Source organism: Nanorana parkeri, unplaced genomic scaffold (assembly GCF_000935625.1).
Source record: "Nanorana parkeri isolate BGI_ZX_2015 unplaced genomic scaffold, ASM93562v1 scaffold1013, whole genome shotgun sequence".
NCBI lineage: Eukaryota > Metazoa > Chordata > Amphibia > Anura > Dicroglossidae > Nanorana > Nanorana parkeri.
In genome coordinates, this window is record NW_017307281.1 from 239,108 (window position 1) to 261,109 (window position 22,002).

The window sequence follows — 22,002 nt, forward strand, 5'->3', positions numbered from 1 at the left end:
TCCGCCAGTCAGCGCTGGCGGATCGGAGCCGGGAATCCAGCCCCTCCCCTGTCACGGCAGAGAGCCGTGACAGGATCGAGGTGAGCGAACGCCGGTATGTGTTCGCTCACCTCCCGATCTACTGAGCCGACCTGTGACAGTCTCATTGTCACAGGTCGGCTAGAACTATGAGGTGAGTGAAAAGCACTCACCTCATAGTTCTCCTTTAATGAGCTGAAATTGATGATAGATTTTGTTGGAGAATGTGATTTTGTTGGAGAAACTCCATTCATTTCCAAAACTGAATGTTAAAATGAAATGCAATTTTGAACGACATTGGTCAAGTGTTTGATGGCATTATCCAATGTTGTGGGGCAATAAATGGTGGGTCCCAGTACCACATGCGAATGAATTCCCATTAACACCTTCAAAAGAATTAGCTGGACTTGGTACCACATATGACACATACTGCATTTCATCAATTTTATTAATAAATAAAGTCCGGCTAATTATTCTGAAGGTGTTAATGAATGTTGTGATGAGAATTTTCATATGAACGTTCCTATGAAAATCTACCAGTGAATGGCCAGCTTCGTGCTGCGTTTCACCACAATATGTTTTTGTAAAGGACCAGAGAGTCCTCCGGTTCCTTTGTATCAAGTATTCCTTCTTGCCCACTGAAATGTAGAGCAGGTTGCAATTCTTTTTGGGTCCATTTACACCTAGCAATTGTGATAACATATGTGTTAACACACGCATTAACGCAACACATGGCAACATTACATACATGCATTAATATATACATGATTCATTTTCAATGGCACCTTAATGCGCAAACAGAATGCACCTGTGTTACAGTGCTTTGCAATGTGCAGTAATGTGCTATCATGCATTGTGGTGCACTGCATAACAAAAAATGGCTCATGTCCAATCCTAGGTTTGTTATGGTACTTTGACAGCCGATTCAAGTTAGGTGCCTTAACTCAATGCACATTAAAAGAGAACTATGGGGTAACCTTTTTATCCCGTAGTTCTCTTAAGGTCAGAATATGTCCTCCCGTGACCCAAAGCTCAGTATATAGCGAGCTATTGCCCACTATATACTGAGATCGCCACAGCTGGGACGGATCCCAACAATGCTGTCGAGATCCACCCAGCTTGCTAATTGAAATCTGGCTCTGCCTATCTGGAGGCAGAGTCAGCTGTGCCCTCCCTCCCGCCAGTCAGCGCTGGAGGATCGTAGGGGGGGGGAAATCCCTGTGGGGAGCGGTGACTGACAGCCACTGCTCTCTGCAGGGAGATGATCAAAAAAGGGGGCGAGCGACGGTATATGTTCGCTCACTTCCCGATCTTTAGAGCCGATCTGTGACAGCTTAATTGTCACTGAGAAAATGAAGCTGAGCTCAGGAGGTTAAGATTTGATGCTGTCTTTTTCATTACATATGTACATATTTTACATAAACGGTACTGGTGGAAAGGACTTCCTCCCACTACTCCGTTTTTTATTTTTCATGAAATGAAATGAAAATAATTTTCATGAAATGAATGAAAAATAAAAAATAAAAAAAAGATTTGATGCTGTCTTATAGGGATCATCTAGATTGATGTTGATTGGGCCAAAGTAAAACCCTGAAAATTATACTTTAAAGGAGAACTATGGGGTCAGTGTTTTTCCCCATAGTTCTCCTTAGGGTAATGGGAGGACACAAACTAGCGTCCTCCCGTTACCCTAAGCTCAGTATACCGCGAGCTGTAGCTCGCGGTATACTGAGACCCAGCAGCTGGAGCGGATCCCGACGTAGATGACGGGATCCACCCAGCTGCGTGGGTGACCGCTGGCTCTGCCTATCTAGAGGCAGAGCCAGCTGTACCCGCCCCCTCCCCCGTCCGTTCCGCCAGTCAGCGCTGGCAGATCAGAGCGGGGAGAGGGGAATCCAGCCCCTCCCCCTGTCACGGCAGAGAGCCGTGACAGGATCGGAAGGTGAGCGAACGCCGGTATGTGTTCGCTCACCTCCCGATCTACTGAGCCGACCTGTGACAGTCTCATTGTCACAGGTCGGCTAGAACTATGAGGTGAGTGGAAATCACTCATCTCATAGTTCTCCTTTAAGAAGAAATGTGGGGAAAATTATTATTAACCCTCACAGTGGGGCTACCCTGCACTGCAAGGCATAACTGCTCCTTTTGGTAAATGGAGGAAAAAAAAAAAAAAAGTTATACTCACCTGATCCTCGGAGCCAGTTTGCTCTTGGACCAGTTGTTGAAGCCTCTCTCCCCCTCCGCTGCAGTGGTCTAAGATTCCTGAGTCATCACATTCTATACACAGCATATATTCCATCGCGATAATATAGGAGGCGATAGATTAGGAGGGAGTGGTGTCACAGCCGACCAGCTCGGAGGATTAGGTGAGTATAACGTTGTTATTTTCCTCCCTAGACCAAAACAAGGACTTAACCTTTACAGTGCAGGGGTAGCATCCCTGCAAGGGTTAATAATAGTTTTCTTCAGAATTACCCTTTAAATTTCTTCCTAAAAATGGCAGCGTCCTTTCTTTGCCTAGAAACTCCTCCTTGAGCTTCATAGCTGTACACTATATCTGCAGTGGGAGGTCACCTAAGGCACTGCTGCCTCTGACTGCTGGTCTCTGGAGATTTGGTGCTGATCATTGTTCTCCTTGCTGGAGAGGGATCTGTACTTTATGACCTGCACTGCAAGGATCTCCCTGCTCCTGCTCTATTCCTTTTATAGCTCTGAGCTTCCTCCACCTCTCTTCCTGGTGCTTGGTTACGCCCCCCATCAGTCATCAGATCTCCGGGGGACAGCTCTGATATGAGGATGCAAAGCCCTGCTCCTCTACCAAGATGGTCATTTCCACACGGCATGGAACAAGATATGGTAAGTCACCAAGTGAGTGAAGAAGAATCAGTTTCATGAAGTTTTTATGGCAGTTTGTCTTCCTGTAGCAGTGACACTCATCTCTCGGCCAGGTGTCACAGGGTGACCTATAAGGGGAATTCTCTCCAGCAGAAAATGAAGAATTCACCGACACTCCAAAGTCCTGATCGCCAAATTCTATTTATAGACATTGCAAGCTGGTTATACAGTGTGTAGCAACATTTCCGAACTCAATCTGGTTCCTTCCTCATGCAAACAGAGTCCCTCTGAAACCAGCTTGCAATGTCAATAAATAGGATTTGACGTTTAGGACTTGAGTGCCGGTGAATTCTTCATTTTCCATTGACTGATGTGCGGCGCCATATATCGTTCACCGCTGCACCACACATAACCAGTGGGGATCTCTTCCCGGTCAGGAGTGCGTTGGGACTTGGACACTGTTATCCCCAGGAGAGTCACAGACAACACTTAAAACCTGAAATTTTGTCTAGAGTCGGGCTTTAAGTACATCGAAACAGCAAATTATTATTATTATACAGGATGTATATAGCGCCAACAGTTTGCGCAGCGCTTTACAATATAGGGAAGACATTATAATCACAATACAATTCAAGACAAGATGGTAAGAATTGCTGTTGCTCTTTAAAATGTGATTATTTTGTTGCCCTGTAAGAAAAAAAGGGCGATATTTCCATTAATTACCTTATGTGTAATCACTAGGTAGTTCAAAGGCTCAGTCTGTAGATTGAAGAGCGTTTTCATACTAAACGACTAATTAGCTTGATCTGAAACAGTCATTTGCCAGGAATGAGAGGGAACCCGGGGTGGAAAGTTTCAGTCCACATTCTTAGATGAAAGGTGTTTATTCGTCATTAGATGTCATTGGTGACCCCAGTTCAGAATGGGTGCATGGTGTGTCTGATCACAGTGCTAACTCACCATCGATGGAACTAACCTATGAATTGAACATGTGTTTTTTTATTTGAACCTAGACAAGTCCAGAGCCTGGAGATACATTTTACATCAAGCTTGTGGCTTTCAATTTCATGAGCTCTGGTACATGCCAAATGGCTAAAATGCTAAATATAAAAGAAAAAATACCTGTTGATCTCTCAAAAATCCAGTGAGCTCCTAACTTCTTGTTTGAGGTGACAACATTATGCCTCTACTTTGAAATCTTAAGGTGGCCATACACTTTACAACCATCGCAAGACCTTAGTCTTCCGATGGTTTTAAAGTAATTAAAAAAACATACGATCTGCCCATCTTGGACAGGCAGATCGTACTCTTGATCATCGCAAGCCCGCCACCCTGAGGGGCGGGCTTCCGATGACCGCAATGCTGAACGGGCAGTGTGCGCGTGCGCACACCGGCCCGTTTGGCATTTGTCTCCCGAGCACCGTTCAAACCAGCCGAAAATCGTACGATTTTCGGCTGGTTTTCTAGTGTGCTCACTAGACAAAAGACGTGCGACCGTACAGTAAAAACGGTCACACGTCTTCCATACACTTTGTGATTATCGTACGATTGCGGGATTTCCCGCTATTATCGTGCGATAATCGCAAAGTGTATGGGCACCTTTAAGCAGTATTTTCACCCCTGCAGGACTCCACCGATCTCCAACCCTTTCCCCCCCCCCCCCCTACATGCATATATAGCATGCGGCGGCTATTCGGCCTGGGAGTGGAAGGGGCCCCATTAGGTTGCTGAGACAAATGAAACATAGAACATGTGAAGATAATACAGTACTGTATCATTGAGGGTTGGAGTGGTTGCAGTTAACAGTAACTCTAATCCTCTGTAAAGTCAACAGTGTAGAGACGACTTCAGACGCACAAGAGAAGTCTTTGGGATCTTGGCATCATTACTCACAGTTCAGAAAGTGGTCATTGGGGGGCCCCGCATCACATTTTTGCTATGGGGCCCCGTCATCTGTAGTTACGGCCCTCTTTGAAAGCATAAGCATACATTGATAGGATAGTTATATTCTGCTGATACCATGGCCTGTCTGCGCCTTCAGTTTGGCACATGCACCAGTTTCTAGTGGAACATAGCTATAGCTGGGATATACTTTGCTGGTCTCAGACTGGTTTGTTAGCAAGGATTACTTTTACAACAATGCACTTGTTTCGATTTCATTAATGACTGATATGTATTCTTTTAAAGGGAAGTCCACTCAAAACTGATGTTTTAGTTGTTGATAGATACTGCAGAGCAGCATTTCCCGACGGTTTTCCAGACATGGCTGCCTTTAAGAGTATGCAAAATCTCGAGGTGCCCCAGTCTATAATGTAAAAAATGTTAATGTAAAAAATTATGTGTGGCCTCTCCAAAACCCATGTCAGACCCTAATCCTAGATAAGGGTTTGGTATTGATTTTAGAGGGAACCCATGCAAAAACACAAAGAATGGGGTTTCCCCTTCACATCAGAGTTCCCCTTACAAATCATTAGCCCCCCCTTTACATCAGAGACCCCCCGTTTACATCAGGAACCCCCCTTTATATTAGGATTCCCCTTCACATCAGAGTCCCCCCCTCTCACACTAGGAAACCCTCTTCACATCAGAGCGCCCCCTTCATATCAGAGCTCCCCCTTCACATAAGAGTCCCCTCCTTTCACATCAGGAGCCCCCCCTTCATATCAGAGCTCCCCCTTAACATCAGGAGCCTAAATGCAAAGGCATGATGCTATGTGAACATTTCTAGGCACCCCTGAGGAAGCCAGAAGGCACTCCATGGTGTCATGGGCCGCTGCATGAGATGGGCTGCTGTTGAGAATCAAAATTCGGACACATTTTTCCGAAATTTGGGCATTCGGACACATCTGAATTTCTGAATCCCAATGCATCTGAATGCGTCCGAATCCGAATTTTGGTTTCCGAATTTTGGATCCCGTCTGAATTTCCTTCAAAAACGAAACAGAATTGGACATGTGACTTTTCTGGCCAGTAAGATGTGTTTTTCGGTGTAATGCATCCGAATGGGTCTGAACATGAATTTTCGTTACAGCAACATGGGAGCCATATACAGTATATACAATACTAAAGCTGAGGCTCCTAGACCCGAATGCCATTTGAGGAGCTCCCAAATGCCATTCGGGTCTGGAAGCCATATACGTATATTACTACATTTGGGGAGCTCCCAAATGCTATTCAGAAATTCGGATCCCAAATGCCATTCAGGTCTAGGAGCTTCAGCTTTAGTATCTGGATTTCGTCCGAATTGAATTTCGGATCCGAATCCTGAAAATAATGAAATATCGGAACCGAACCAATTTTTTTTGCAGCTTACATGTCTAGTTTCAGCTCCAAAAAGCCTTTAACACTTTCGCTGCCATCAATGTTTGCTGTACGTCGCTGGCAGCGGGCCCCTCTAAATAGATTGCCGACAGCAATAGCCTGTTTAGCTAAGGTAATGGTCGGCTTTACACTGAAAGCAATTCTGGTGGCTGAGCTTCCGCCAGGTCGATTCCAGGGGCTGATGAAGAGTTCCTTGCCTTGCTTCCTGGACTCAGTTGCCCCTCCTGGCATTATGGGTGTTGGCGGGTAGAAGGAAGAGAGACTGGCGAACATCCGTTCGCTGATTTCCCGCCCACTGTAATGTAGCCGGAAGCGACGCTGATTGCAACACTTCCGGTTACTCAGCTGTCATTGAAGAAGCTATTGAAGCGCAGTCTGGACTTGAGTAGCTTCTTTGAAATGGAAAGGTATCACTAGTGGGTCTAATAGACCCCTAATATCACCTTAAAGGGAACCTGTCACCACTAATATGCAATCGCTAATATGCTCTGTGATAGCAATTAAGTTACATTTAAAAAAAAAATAAAAAATAAAAATACAACAAATGTAAAGTCTCCCGCCCCTATGAATGTGAACATATTAACGTGAACACGCCTCGGGCGCACCTATGTAGGAAAATGAAGATCGTGCTACGCATGTCAGGTATCACCGTGCATGCCAGAGTGAGAGCAATACTTCTAGGTCCAATATTCATGGATAACTCTAAACTGATGACCCATACAGGCTTTTAAAGCGTCACCTATGGACTATTTGGGGTACTGTATTTTGTCGCCATTTCACGCACACAATTTTTAAGCTTGGAATGTTGGGTATCTATCTACTCGGCTCAACCTCGTCTTTTATATTTTACAAAAATTGGTATAATATTGTGTTTCTGTGCACTAAAATTAACTTAAATGTAATTGTTTTGGGTTTGACAAAGAGCTGCGCTAATATAATGCAAAATATAAATTTGCAACCGCTGCCATTTAATTTTATAGGGTCTGTGCTTTCAGGAAATATATAACTCTCTGGGAGTTAAGTAATTTTTCGGCCTAAAATGAAGATTATATGTGTGAAAAAAATTCCGCAAAAAAATGCCTTGGCAGCGAAAGGGTTAAATCTGAACTCCAGGGTAAAGAAATCTTGGTGAGCTTTGTGTATTTCTTCCAGATCTGTGCAGTTTCAGTGTGAAATCTCACCTCTGTAGAGGAGCTTCCTGTAATAAAGACATGGCCCCTGCCACTGCTCTTTTTTCTGCACAGGCTATGTACAGCAGAGTGATCATGGCATCGCTGCTTTTGCAAGGTAACATCTAGGTTTGTAAAGGCATTTGGTGCATACAAAGTAGATTTATATGCTTAGTGGCTATTGATGAATATATTTAAATGAAAGTCTTTGTGCCTGGAATTCAGCTTGGTTAAAGGAGAACTATGGGGTTAAGGCTTTTCCCCATAGTTCTCCTTAGGGTAACGGGAGGACACAAACTAGCGTCCTCCCGTCACCCTAGGCTCAGTTTACCGCAAAACGTAGCTTGCGGTATACTGAGACGCCACAGCTGAAGCGGATCCCGACAATTATGCCGTGATCCGCCCAGCTGCGTGAGGGACAGCTGACTCTGCCTATCTTGAGGCAGAGCCAGCTGTACCCGCCCCCTCCCCCGTCCGTTCCGCCAGTCAGCGCTGGCGGATCAGAGCGGGGAGAGGGGAATCCAGCCCCTCCCCTGTCACGGCAGAAAGCTGTGACAGGATCGAGAGGCGGGCGAACACCGGCATGTGTTCGCTCACCTCCCGATCTACTGAGCCGACCTGTGACAGTCTCATTGTCACAGGTCGGCTAGAACTATGAGGTGAGTGAAAAGCACTCACCTCATAGTTCTTTAATATGAAAGGGTCCTGAATTTTTTTTATACCTGACCCCTCCTGTCTTCACTTCGGGGCAATAAATAACAGATGGCGAATCGTACGGCTAGAAAGAACGCGATTTGTATTTTCTTTGCTGGTGAGCTCGCACATTAGCCGAGGAGCTTTGGGAAAACAATGTTTTAGGAAATATTTACACAAGTGTCAGGGATGTTGTTTTGTATCCTGAGGATCCCTGCTGACTGGCAGCATTTGTCTTATGCCGTGGTTGTGCCAAGTGATCAATACCACAGTGTACTAAACATGTCATGGCACAGCAATGCTACTTACAGACAAGTGGTCTAGGAGGTCTTTTTCACAGGGATCCCCAAAGAGAACCTGTCCCCAACTTAAAAAAAAACGCAGATAAAATCCACAAAGAAATTGAGCATTTCAAATGGGTTTTGCCTTTCTATACATTGTTTTTTATTGGCTTGCAGCGGGTCTTTGAGCTTGCTAGAAAATTTGACTACTCCAGGAAGAGCCAATGCCCTAGAACGGTCCCCTCCTTCATTGGACATCATGTTCCTCTTCTCTTCTGGGAGTGTCTAATTACTGTCTGTGCTGGTCCAGCTCTTCCGTCCTTCCCTGACCTCTCTACAGTGGCGGAACTACCAGGGTCGCAGAGGTTGCGGCCGCGACCGGGCCCTGGAGTTCCGCCACTTGGAGGGGGCCCAGGACAGAAGGAAGGGGACCCTGGTGACCTCTGATTACCAGGATATTTATTATCCTGGTAACCGCTAATGTCAGTCCCGGGACCTCTTCCTCCTGTCCTGGTCCCTACATGCTTCACGCTGCTCCCCTCCCCTTGTTTCGGGCGCAGCGTGAAGCATCATCCAGCCGGGCAGCAGCCAATGAGTGGCTTGGATTCTTGCATCGGGGCCCTGAGGTCACTAGTTACGCCACTGCCTCTCTACATAACTATTATGTAGATGCCAGGAGAGGGGTGAAGGAGAATAGCATAGTGTGTAGATATGTAAGCTGTGGAAAAGTTTGGTTCGGATATTTCGTTATTCGGATTAGAGCTGCAGCTAACGATTATTTTCAAAATCGATTAGTTAGATCCCTAATTCAATTCGGTTCGGGCGAATTGAATTTTGTTAGTTTCGGACGAGTTTACGTACGAATATTCGTTACGACTACCACAGAAAACCATATACAGATATTAATACTAAAGCTGAATCTCCTAGACCCGAATGGCATTTGGGATCCGAATTTCTGAATTGCATTCAGGAGCTCCCGAAAGCCATTCGGGTCTAGGAGCCTCAGCTTTAGTATTATATGTATATACTGTATATAGCTCCCATTTTGCCGTAACGGAAATTCATGTTCAGACCCATTTGGATGTATTACATCGGAAACGCATCTGATTGGCTAGAAAAGCCTCATGTGCGATTCACTTGCATTTTTTTGAATGAAGATAGAATGGGATCCAAAATTCGGAAACGTAAATTCGGATTCGGACACATTCGGATTCGTAAATTCAAATTTTGATTCGGAACTAAAGGAATCGCACATGTCTACTAGAGTGTCACTAGAGCCTGCTGGGGCTGCTGACATCACATTTAAGATTATGGTATCAAGGAGCAGTCTCAGGGCTTTTGGATATCTACACAGGTGAGTATTATGCCTAAAATATGCCCATTTAATCTTATGGGAAGATTGTTGTTGAGATGATTGGTCTGGGGACAGGGTCTCTTTAATGTCCAAACCGGTAAACACCAGATCGGGAGCTGAGGGATTTAAGGTATACGTCCTTTGTTGGTGTCACAAGGGGGGTGCGGCCCGCACACGGATGATACCATTGGAGGAATGACACCAAAATGACTGATAGTCATTTTGGTGTCACCCCCTCTGAAAAGTCGGGCACTCGGTCATGGATTGAGAGCCCGATAGTTGCTTGAGGGAGGATAGTTGCCAAGATGGCCTCTGGCAGGTAACAGAGGTACAGCGCGTGACGTCATCACGCTTGTGCGCGATGACATCACGCATGTACGCAATTATTACCCAGTACCCGCACTCTGCCTAAAACTACCACTAAAAAGGGAAACCTATGCCCTGTTACATGTGACTTGACAACACCCTAAATAAATCATTTAAAATGCATAATGTGGGGAATTTATCAAAACTGGAGCAGACAAAATCTGGAGCAGCTGTGCATGGCAACCAATCAGCTTCTCTCTTCAGTTTGTTCAGTTAAGATTTGAAAATGAAAGAGAGAAGCTGATTGGTTGCCATGCACAGCTGCTCCAGATTTCCACACATTTCCTTTGGCTACCCCGCAATGCGTGTTTTTTACCAACGCACACAAAAGATGCAGCCTGCAAAATTTACATAAACACAGCACACAGTCCTCTAGCACAACGCACGGATGTGAAGAGTTTCATAGATGTTAATGGTAACTAGTTTTCATGCGCTTCTAGCGCACTGTGACCCTGCATTGCAGCGCACGTATAGCGCAATGGTGTCAATGCGTCCTTAAAACCTCAACTCTGCAGACATCCAGATTAACACACGGCACCCAAAATGGACAACGCCGGTAATGTTTATACAGTACAGAAGAATTGCTCTACGTCCACAGGCAGTCCCGTTAATCCCAAACACGTTCTGAAAATGACCCGCTATGAAAGGGGGCCACGGGCAGGCAGACGGTCCTATTCAGGTTACAATTCCGTTTATTTCCATCACGAGATCTGATGATGAAAGCGGAGTCTTGCAGCGCCGTGCTATCATTACTCCAGCATAAACACCACACATCAAAGGCTGGAAAATAATCCCGGGCAATACATATTTGTGTCTGGCATGGAATGTTCTGTGTATATCTGTGCTATGCGCTGCTGGAGGGTCTGCGGAGGGTTCAGAGGGTCTGTGTGTGAGATCTGTGGAGTCAGACCCTTCTCTACAGTCAGTCCTACACACCCAATTAAAATACAATTTAAGGGGTTTAGTCTGCCCTGTACTTTTATGTTAGACAGATGCTGGAGAGTAAAAGCTCAATTCTTTTTGTAAATGCAGCTACTGTAAGCGCCCAAATTTGACCCGGTATCAGCCTCTTGCATTCCCCTGTACAGCAGCAATCAGACTGCGAGGGGGAGCGACAGGACTAGGGGCCAGTCAGTCTTGCAGCATGCAAATGTGTTGAACATGCTGAGGTGAGAGCAGAGTGAGCAGAGGGATGACCTTGTCAATCTGCTGCTGCTCTTTTACTGTCTATTCAGCATTCTAGGGGTGGTATGGCTGACAATCCTGGAAGACAATGCAGGCTCATCTGAGGCACGGAGTCTATGTGAAACCTTAGACCCCGTTCACATGTAGCGACATACCTTTGCAGCGGCCGGGATAGCGCGACTTTCGGGGTGACGTTCCAGCGACGATCCAGCGACGGTAGCGCTACCTTCTCCGTCGGGCTCCATAGAAAAAAAGCAAAATCGCGCAAAATCCGCCAAAAAAAGGGTCCGGTAGAAGCGACTTGCGACCGCGACGCGCGACATGGAGCTAAGACAGCTCCATTGACTATCATTAGCCGGCGACTTCTCGCGATATCGCGCGGCAAAAATGCGCGATATCGCGGCTGAAATTGCGCGATAAGTCGCTACATGTGAACGGGGCCTTAGTCTTCACCAGAGCATCCCGCAAGGAGTGATGGGCTGGTGACCTTAGTGGCTCCAGCATACTTTGCTGAAAGATGGCAACAAGTCACCACATTTAGGACTTCCCCACCAAAGGGGCTGCAGTAGCAGTTTGGCTACAATAAAGAGATAGGTAAATGGCACTTTAGCTGTTCAAGGTTCAGGCTGAAGTCAGGGCAGGTGAAAACCGAGAATAGTCAAAGTCCAAACAGAGGTCAGGGCAGATGGCAGGCAAGAAGAGATAAAATCTAGGCAGAGGTCAGGGCAGGCAGCAGGCAAGGATGGTTAAAGTCCAGGCAGAGGCCGGGGCAGGCGGCAGCCTGGAATAATCAAAGACCAGTCAGAGGTCAGGACAGACAGGAACCATAAATAGCCAAAGTCCACTCGGAGGCTAGGGCAGGTGGCAGGCAAGAATAGTCAAAGTCCAGGCAGAGGTCAGCGGACGCGACAGGCAAACATAGTCAAAGTCCAGGCAGTGGTCACGGCAGGCAGGCACATGTAGCTGGCAAGAAGATACAGCACTTGGTACCAAAAATGAAGGTGTTTAAATACCCTTCTGTAGCTGCGTGCACACCCAGCCTCAGAGATGTGCGCTACTTCACATTAATATCAAACAAGTGCCAATACATATGCGCTCATGCATACCATTAGCCATGGCTAAATGGCCATAAGCTGGCACATGTGACACACTGCAGGTGTACAGGAGGGCCATGCCCCTGGCAGTACAGACACAGATTCTGGAGGTATTGTAACCAAGGTGAAAAGACTGTATACCTTAACTGTAAATGGTGTTATCCACCAGACTGTGCTTTGTGACAGAGCTACTCTAAAAAAAATCCTCGTGGGCCTGTTTATTGTGCTGCATTAGCATACGTTGGAGTATATACAAGAGGAACAAGACATAAATACAAATCAAGACCAACATATAATAAAAAACAAAATATAACAGTACATTTGTATGTTTGTGAAGAAGAGAAACTGTAGGTGGCTGAAACATGTCATTGTATTTCATAATAGCGACCTATGCTGTCTTTTCATACAAACTGCAATGAGGGTTGCATGGCGCACCTCCATAGCCACATAATTGCTTCAACACACACTGAAATGAAGAAAATTGAATATCCAACTACTTTTATGTCCATGCCCATAGGGCTGCCATTGCTTTGCTCTTGAAAATGCTAGTTGGCTGGCTGCGTTTGGTATAAATACTTCTTAGCCGCTGCCCCAGAACAAGCATGCAGCAGATACAAGTCAGAGAAATACTCTACTTCTAGATTAGTGATAGCCAGAATGGAATTGAAGCCAAAGAATGACAGTCAAAGAACTAGAGTTTGCAGGAGATGTCAGCATGAGATGTCTACATACAGTATAGTCTCCTTAACACAGGTTTCCGTTAAACATTTATCTGACAGCTGTGAAGCGCTGCTCTTGCTGGGCGCCAATCCACTGTAATGCAGCCTGGACCCATGGCAGGCCAATAGCCAGGACATGGACTTATTCTCATGTAGATGAGATCCTACTTGGCATATGTATGGGGGCACTTCCCAAACAATTCAAACTATATAGATCTCAAATGAACAGGAGGCAATTATGTTCATATGATAGCCACACATGATCATTTCTATTCTACTCACAAGGTCACACCGTACCTCACGGGGTTTGTCAGTTAAGGTGAAACCCTGGGCTACCCATAGACAATAGAGGGTGGTTAGATGCAAGCACAGTATGACCGCCCTCAGGCTAACCGTGCATCAGTGCTGGGCCTTGCCATTAGAGGATATGCTGTAATGAGCATTGTTTGACAAAAACCTGCCAAGCACGAGCAGATATACTGTATCCTGGAGGGGTCACTGCATTACTGCCAATGTACAGGGGTCACTGCATTACCGCCAATGTACAGGGGTCACTGCATTACCGCCAATGTACAGGGGTCACTGCACTGACTGCCAATGTACAGGGGCCAATGTACTGACCGCCAATGTTTGCACTCTACACAGTAACACTTCTCTTGTCCTGTATGCTGGGTGCAATTCTCAGTATCTATTCTTATTCTGTATGTATGGACTCTGCACAGTAACACTTCTCATGTCCTATATGCTGGGTGTAATTCTCAGTATCTGTTCTTATTCTGTATATATGGATTCTGCGCAGTAACACTTCTCATGTCCTGTATGCCGGGTGTAATTCTCAGTATCTATTCATATTCTGTATGTATGGATTCTGCGCAGTACCACTTCTCATGTCCTGTATGCCGGGTGTAATTCTCAGTATCTATTCATATTCTGTATGTATGGACTCTACACAGTAACACTTCTCATGTCCTGTATGCTGGGTGTAATTCTCAGGATCTATTTTTATTCTGTATGTATGGACTCTGCACAGTAACACTTCTCATGTCCTATATGCTGGGTGTAATTCTCAGTATCTATTCATATTCTGTATGTATGGACTCTACACAGTAACACTTCTCATGTCCTGTATGCTGGGTGTAATTCTCAGTATCTATTCTTATTCTGCATGTATGGACTCTGCACAGTAACACTTCTCATGTCCTATATGCTGGGTGTAATTCTCAGTATCTATTCATATTCTGTATGTATGGACTCTACACAGTAACACTTCTCATGTCCTGTATGCTGGGTGTAATTCTCAGTATCTGTTCATATTCTGTATGTATGGACTCTGCACAGCACCACTTCTCTTGTCCTGTATGCTGGGTGTAATTCTCACTGCGTACATACTGACCTCCGACCTCTACATTGCACCACTGGCCTCTGCACTGCGTACATACTGACCTCCGACCTCTACATTGCACCGCTTACATGCTGACATCCGAGCTCTACATTACACCGCCGGCCTCTGCACTGCGTGCATGCTGACCTCTGACCTCACACATTACACCGCTGGCCTCTGCACTGCACACATGCTGACCTCTACATTACACCGCTCACCTCTGCACTGTGCTTTATTGGTGACCTATGCACTGTGCGTCGCACCGCTGACTTCTGCACTCTGCATTACACTGACACCCTGAGTTAGTGGCAGAACTACCAGGGTTGCAGCGCTCGTGTAGCACACTGACGAGGCATCCTTCCACTACCAGTGTTCTATAATTTTCCTCAACCCATAAATTTCCCTGCAGCGTCCCTTCAAGGTGCGCATGTGCATGACGAAAGGGGGTCATGAACACAGCTGATTCAGATGATGCGGCCCCACCATAAGTGACGGGTTCGAAAAAATGTATGGGGTCGAGACAAATTGTAGAACACTGACTTTGACACTGTCCGGCCCCTCCCACAGCTCACAGCCCAGAAGCATGGACAGCCAGTGGCGGCCTACAGTGCCTAAGTACCAGACATGGAGCGGAGTAAGGCCACAACCATATAGGGAGCCCAGTGGGAGGAGAGCACCATCACTCAGCCAGTCACCCCTTTCATGGACCTACATGGTCCTCACATCACCAGACCATTCATACTACCGTTACATGGATGGCCAAAGTGGCAGACGGGCGGGGGGAAGCGGCAGAGCGGGAGGGGGGCCGAGTCGCTGCACAATGGGCCTCTGGGTTGTACTTGCCCCCTGGGCTAAAAGTTGCCAGGCAGCCCCTGTGTGTGCCCCATGTGCCCAGCTCCTGTGTGCCCCCTGTACCCAGCTCCTGTGTGCCCCCTTTGTCTAGCTCCTGTGTGCCCCCTGTGAGAAGCCCCATTGTGTAGATATAGAGCGCTCTGTCTGCCCCCTGTACTCACTCACGCTTCGCTCCTCTTCTACCTTCACAGCGCAACAGCTGCAGCTCGCCAAGAGTTAAATCCTCTCTCCGGCCGCTATAGGCTGGGAGGGGAGAGGGCTGCGCCACTATTGGCTGAAAGTTTCAAGGTGGGCGGGCCTTGCCGTCTGCTCTGCGGTCCCTTGAATCACAAAGCCTGCGGGGAGTGCACAGCGAGGCTGCTGCGGGGCTTCCTTGGATCTCATTGTGTCATCGCCCGCATCCCACATCGCTGTTCCCCCCCGAGGGCATAAGGAAAGAGCAGGAGGGCATGAGGGCACCCTGAGGGGCCAGTGTGGACCCTGAACCCCGGGATATAGGAGTAGAGCCGGACTCTGCAGGAACGATCCGCAGCGCTGCCTGTACACTGGACTATCCTCTGCTGGGTGCACTGGACGGAGCGGTACCTGGGAGCCGGCTCAGGGATATAGGTATGTGTCCGGGGGCATCCCCCAAATCTACATTCATCCTATGTGTTTGTAATAGTGCTGGATGAGGTCATCACAGGTCCCAAGGCATGTAATATACATGTGTCATATACTATACATGTGCCATATACATGTGTCATATTTTATACACATGTGTCATATACTATACATGTGCTATATACTATACATGTGTCATATACTATACATATCTCATATATTATACATGTCATATACTATATGTCATTTACTATGCATATCACATATATTATACATGTGTCCTATACTATACATGTCTCATATCACATCAAATCAATTCATTATAATTTAAATGAATTATACAACCACAGTGTTTGCTCCCGGTGTCACTATGAGGAGCGCTGCTATGATCCCATATGGCTCAGAAGCTGTCAGCGTCTTATGTGGAATTCACCACTGATATTTATATACCATAACACTGATTATTATATCATATGTAATTCCCCCCTATACCGCTGATTATTATATCATATGTAATTCCCCCCCTATACCGCTGATTATTATATCATATGTAATTGCCCCCCTATACCGCTGATTATTATATCATATGTAATTGCCCCCCTATACCGCTGATTATTATATCATATGTAATTGCCCCCCTATACCGCTGATTATTATATCATATGTAATTGCCCCCCTATACCGCTGATTATTATATCATATGTAATTGCCCCCCTATACCGCTAATTATTATATTCCCCCCTCTATATATGATTGTTATATCAAACCATCTGTATAAATCCCTTGTATCCCTTCTATAATATACAGCATTCCTCCTTATATCGCTGAGTATTATATCATATATAGATTTCCCCCTTATATCGCTGAGTATTATATCATATATAGATATACTACAGCTCACGCCAACCGCCTGCCACCGCATACAGCACATGGTAACCCATCCACTGCTGCTCACACTCTGTCCCTGATTTCCGGGAGGATTGTCCCTGGAAATGTATTTCGGTTAGGTTTAGGTTATTTCCCGTCTACTTCGTATTGATGTTATCTGGAATTATTGAGATTTAAAAGGCAAATAAAGCCGTTTTATTACCATATTTACTAAACGACCATAATGGGGTGGTGAAGGTATTCCACTTTATCAGCGGTGTCACCTGGAAGTGTTGTGGAGTGATTCTGTCCTGTGCACACACAAATTCACATAGCCCGGACTATTCACCTAATAATGACTGGCCACAAAGCCACCAAAAAGCCACGTCCTGGGCTATACACTAATGACCGGCTACCATAGGTACTAACACCGACCACAAAGCCACCACATGGACTATTCACCAGATAATGACCGGCTACCATATGTAATAACACTGACCACAAAGCCACCACCTGCACTATACACCAGATAATGACCGGCTACCATAGGTACTAACACCGACCACAAAGCCACCACCTGCACTATACACCAGATAATGACCGGCCGCAAAGCCACCACCTAGACTGTACACTAAATAATGACCGGCTACCACATGTACTATTACCGACCACAAACACACCACTCAGACTATACACCTAATAATGACCGGCTACCATATGTACTAACCAACCATAAAGCCACCACCTGGACTATACACCTAGTAATGACCGTCTGCCATATGTACTATCACTGACCACAGAGCCAACGCACACGGTGTTTCCTCTCTACTAATACATTAGTTATATTGGGATTCCTGCATCCCTGATACCGTGTGCCGAATACAATCCTAATGATGTCAGTATTTGCCCTGAGCTGGTTAAACAAATATTACTTACATATGCTTTACTGTATCCCACCCCGGGGCCACGGAATCCACAAGCCGAGGCTAATTACATTATTACCTGAATAATGTATGTGATGCTCATAGTTAGAATTACACCGCCACGTTCTGTATTCATATTTAGGAATTTGTTGGTAGCATTATAAATCAATTATTGGAACACTTGTAAAGGTTTAAAAGGAAATGTTCTTGTTCTATAGTAATTACCGGGACAGCTAATGACCCCCCAATGGCCACGCGGGGGGTGCAGCAGATTCCGTTGGTTGGTGTCGTGAGCTATAATTTAGGGCGATCGATACACTTGGGGAAAAAATCCTGCTGGTGTTTATGGTGTAAAAATAACGATTTGATGTACTTCTCGTATTGGTCGGGAATGAATGACCGTCTCGTGTTGGTCAGAATTAATGAACGGTCGGAATGAATGTCTTGCATTAGTCGGAATGAATGGATGTCTTGCATTGGTCAGAATTAACGCGTGTCTCGTATTGGTTGGAATGAATGAATGGTCGGAATAAGCAAACGTCTTGTATTGGTCGGAATCAATGAGTGTCTTGCATTGGTCGGAATTAGTGTCTTGCATTGGTAAGAATGAATGTCTTGCATTGATCGGAATTAAAGCGTGTCTCATTTTGGTCGGAATTAATGAATGGTGAGAATTAACGAACGTCTTGTATTGGTCGGAATGAATGAACGGTCAGAATGAATGCCTTGCACTGGTCGGAATTAAAGAGTGTCTCGTATTGTTCGGAATTAATGAATGGTCAGGGTTAACAAATGTCTCGTATTGGTGGAAATGAATAAATGTCTTGCATTGGTCGGAATTAATGAACGTCTCACATTCACGGAATAATTGAACGATCAGAATTAATGAACATCTTATATTGGTCAGAATTAAAAAACATCTCGCATTGGTCGGAATTCATAAATGTCTCGCATTGGTCGGAATAAGGGGCATTGGCGGCGTTTCAGAGCCGCGTCATATTTTTGAATCCTTGCTGGAAATAGGTTGAAAATAAGGAAGCCAATATTACAGCTGGTGCCTAACTTTTGAAGGTTTTCTCTACTTGTCATGGAGCTGGCACCTTAAAAAACCCATCCTGCTGGCTCCTTCATTGGGCTTGTGAATTCCATATGAATTCCCCCACCTCTGGAATAATTAGTCCCCACGCTGAATGAAAGAATAAATGATTTCCCTCAGGAAATGTTGGAAACAAGGCATTTGCTATATAATAATTTTCTAAATGTGTTTAAAACTGTGTGTCCTGGTTTGTGGCCGGGCTGAAGTTCTCTGTTTTCTATGTGATGAATATCTCATAAAGCAAAGTCTTTCATTCCTTTTTGCCTCGGGTTGACAGATCCAAGTCTCCAAACCCGAACGCTTTGGAAGTTCTAAGTGGGCTTTACACTCTGCTGACCTCGGGGGAGAGCTCAGCTCTGCACCGGCTGCTCGGAACTCTTTTGCTTTCCTTTCGTGCCGCTGAAGGTGCTGGGGAGACGATTAAAGGGTCATTCATTGCCACCATCAATATTTCCTTCTTTCCTCTGGAAATTTCTTATCAATTGAACCAGCTCGCTTTATAGGGCAACCGTTTGCTTCGGAACATCTGGCCCCCCCCCGTGGATATTTTGACTAGCCAAATGGAGGAACGTCCAAGAGACCAATAGAGAAGCCGGGACAGTGTAGCATTCATGGGCGCTCCTCAGTAAACGCGTTTACTGTAGCCCCACTGTGCTCTGTCAATACGGCTTTCATAGGGAAGGAGGGGGGCCCATCAATGTGACTACGCCGCACGGGAAGCAGGGACATATAGAGCACGTGGGGCTATTTTCTGCTCTTTTTCTTTGGTCGAGCCACATTAACCTTTCGCATGCCAGGGGAGATCCCGAGGCCAGCTGCAGGGGATTTTCTGTCAAAGGGACCCCGGTGCAAAGCACGCAAGATACAAGGTGTAATTATTTAACTTGCTGGATTCAATGCGGGGATTGTTGTGTGTCCCCAGGGTAGACAGCCTTTACAAGAGCCAGGAATTCAGACAACTGTTTAGAGAGTGAGAGTGAGCCGGTGTGTGTGCACGACTATAATTAATGTACACCTTTGGGCTGTTTTAAAAAAAAAAAATTTATGCGGAGCGTTTGTAAATCCCGATGGCCTTTGACATCTATTTTGTACAGTTAATTGGTGGCAACAGCGCTTTGTCCCGAGTGTCACAAGAAGGACCGAGCAAGTGAAAGGACCTTAAACATTTCTCGGAGATGGGGTTACATACAAAAGCACTATTTGATTGATTTGTAGGGGGAGTTATGTACCAAAGGGTGTATATTTTTAACCTGTAACACAGGGCTGGACAAATCCCAGGAGCCAGGTCGCCAATGCTCCTTAAAAATTACAGCCGGTGCCTAAATTTTAAGATGTTGGCAACAGTTTCTAAAATAAAATCCTGCTGGCTCCTGGATTGGACAGACTGGCTCCTGAATTGTATATTAATTTGTCCACCTCTGTCGGAGTATGTATAAAAAAAAGAAAAGAAAAAACGATTATCTCTGTTCATGTCCTCCTCCTCCTCCCGATGAGCTGGTTAAAATAAATTCACTGACTTGGCACAAAGCATACGGCGGTTATTAATATATCGTAGAGAGCGATAGAGCGCGTGTGAGTTATTCCCCGGTATTTCTCATACAAAGCAATCCAGTAACTGACAGCAGCCAATCAGATTGTAACTTTTGTTAGTTTAGTGCTATCAGGCCAGTGAAAGATGACCGCTGATTGGTTGCTGAGGGTGATTTAATATTTGCTTAAATGAGTTTGTATTCCGTAGAATTTTTGCGTTATTCAGAGCAGAATTATGAATTTTTAAATGTCTAATTTAAAAAAACTAACGCTGAAATATGATTTGTGCTCTGCGAGGTTGGCCATAAAGCAGTATTGAATTCAGATGTTTTTTCTTATCTCCTTTTGCCTTTTAGGTATTTATTGAAAGACATTAAACGGTACTTCGTGATGGAATTCCAGTTTGTCCTCCTCATTGTTGGAATAATTGCGTCCTCTGACTCGGCAAGAGGTAAGCGTGTTAATTGTAAGCACACCCAACACCGTCTCATGTGGCTTGACGGTAAATACCAAACTGTGTTTGCTTGTTGTTTGGCTCATCTACCTGTTATTGGTGGCTCGTTAGGTTGTATAGAGCAGATGTGGTTTCAGTTTGAGCTTCAGCACTCTGGGTTTTTGTTTGCCTACCAAACCCTGAGTTTTCTGTTGTTGCAGGACTTAAAGCTTGGAGTTTCATTGATACCTTTTTTTGGTTACTTTAAGTGATTGCAAGCTTTAGGGGTTCCTTATGTTTTTTTGTCAGACTTTATACATCCCATGGTACTTTTGCAGGCTTTAGTGGTTCCCTCGATCCCTTTGTCAGACTTTATAGATCCAACAGTACTTTTGCAAGCTTTAGGGGTTCCCTAGATCCCTTCATCAGGCTTTATATAACTCACAGTACTTTTGCAAGCTTTAGGGGTTCCTTAGATTCCTTTCTCAGGCTTTATACATCTCACGGTACTTTCACAAGCTTTAGGGGATCCCTAGATCTCTTCGTCAGGCATTATAGATCTCATGGTACTCTTAAAAGGTTTAGGGGTTACTTAAATCCCTTTGCCAGGCTTTATACATCTCATGGTACTTTTGCAAGCTTTAGGGGTTCCCTAGATACCTTTGTCAGACTTTACACATCCCATGGTACTTTTGCAAGGTTTAGGGGTTCCTTAGATCTATTTGTCAGGCTTTATATATCTCACAGTACTTTTGCAAGGTTTAGGGGATTCCCTAGATCCCATTGTCAGGCTTTATATATCTCACAGTACTTTTGCAGGCTTTAGGGGATCCCTAGATCCCATTGTCAGGCATTATACATCTCACAGTACATTTGTAAGCTTTAGGGGATTTCTAGATCCCTTCGTCTGGCATTATACATCTCATGGTACTTTTGCAAACTTTAAGGGTTCCTTAGATCCCTTTGTCAGGCTTTATACATCTCACAGTACTTTTTGGAAGCTTTAGGGGTTACCTAGATCCCTTTGCCACACTTTATACATCTCATGGTACTTTTGCAGGACAAAGAGATCAGATAATAAAGTAATTCCACTAATGAATGTATCTAAACGACCTCCTTAGAAGTTTAATCCTGGTCTTCTTTTGTCTTGTCCCCGGCAAACCAAACAAACAATTGTGGCACTATCTTCTGAGTGACAATTGTGACGGCTTCCAGGGTGTTGCACCTATTTTATCACTGGATGGGGGATAATGACCTTCTGTAAACAAGAAGTCACCAGCTG

General features: G+C 45.2%; 1 protein-coding gene across 1 annotated transcript in view; it reads left to right on the forward strand.

Annotated features, from left to right (window-relative positions):
- The first annotated feature begins 15,848 nt into the window (after positions 1–15,848).
- Positions 15,849–22,002, forward strand: part of FGFRL1 (fibroblast growth factor receptor-like 1) — a 171,820-nt gene continuing 165,666 nt past the window's right edge. Inside the window, exons 1-2 of the mRNA XM_018567129.1 lie at positions 15,849–15,877; positions 20,644–20,738. Coding sequence (XP_018422631.1) covers positions 20,678–20,738 — 61 coding nt within the window. The 5' untranslated portion in view covers positions 15,849–15,877; positions 20,644–20,677. The remainder of the gene's footprint in view (positions 15,878–20,643; positions 20,739–22,002) is intronic.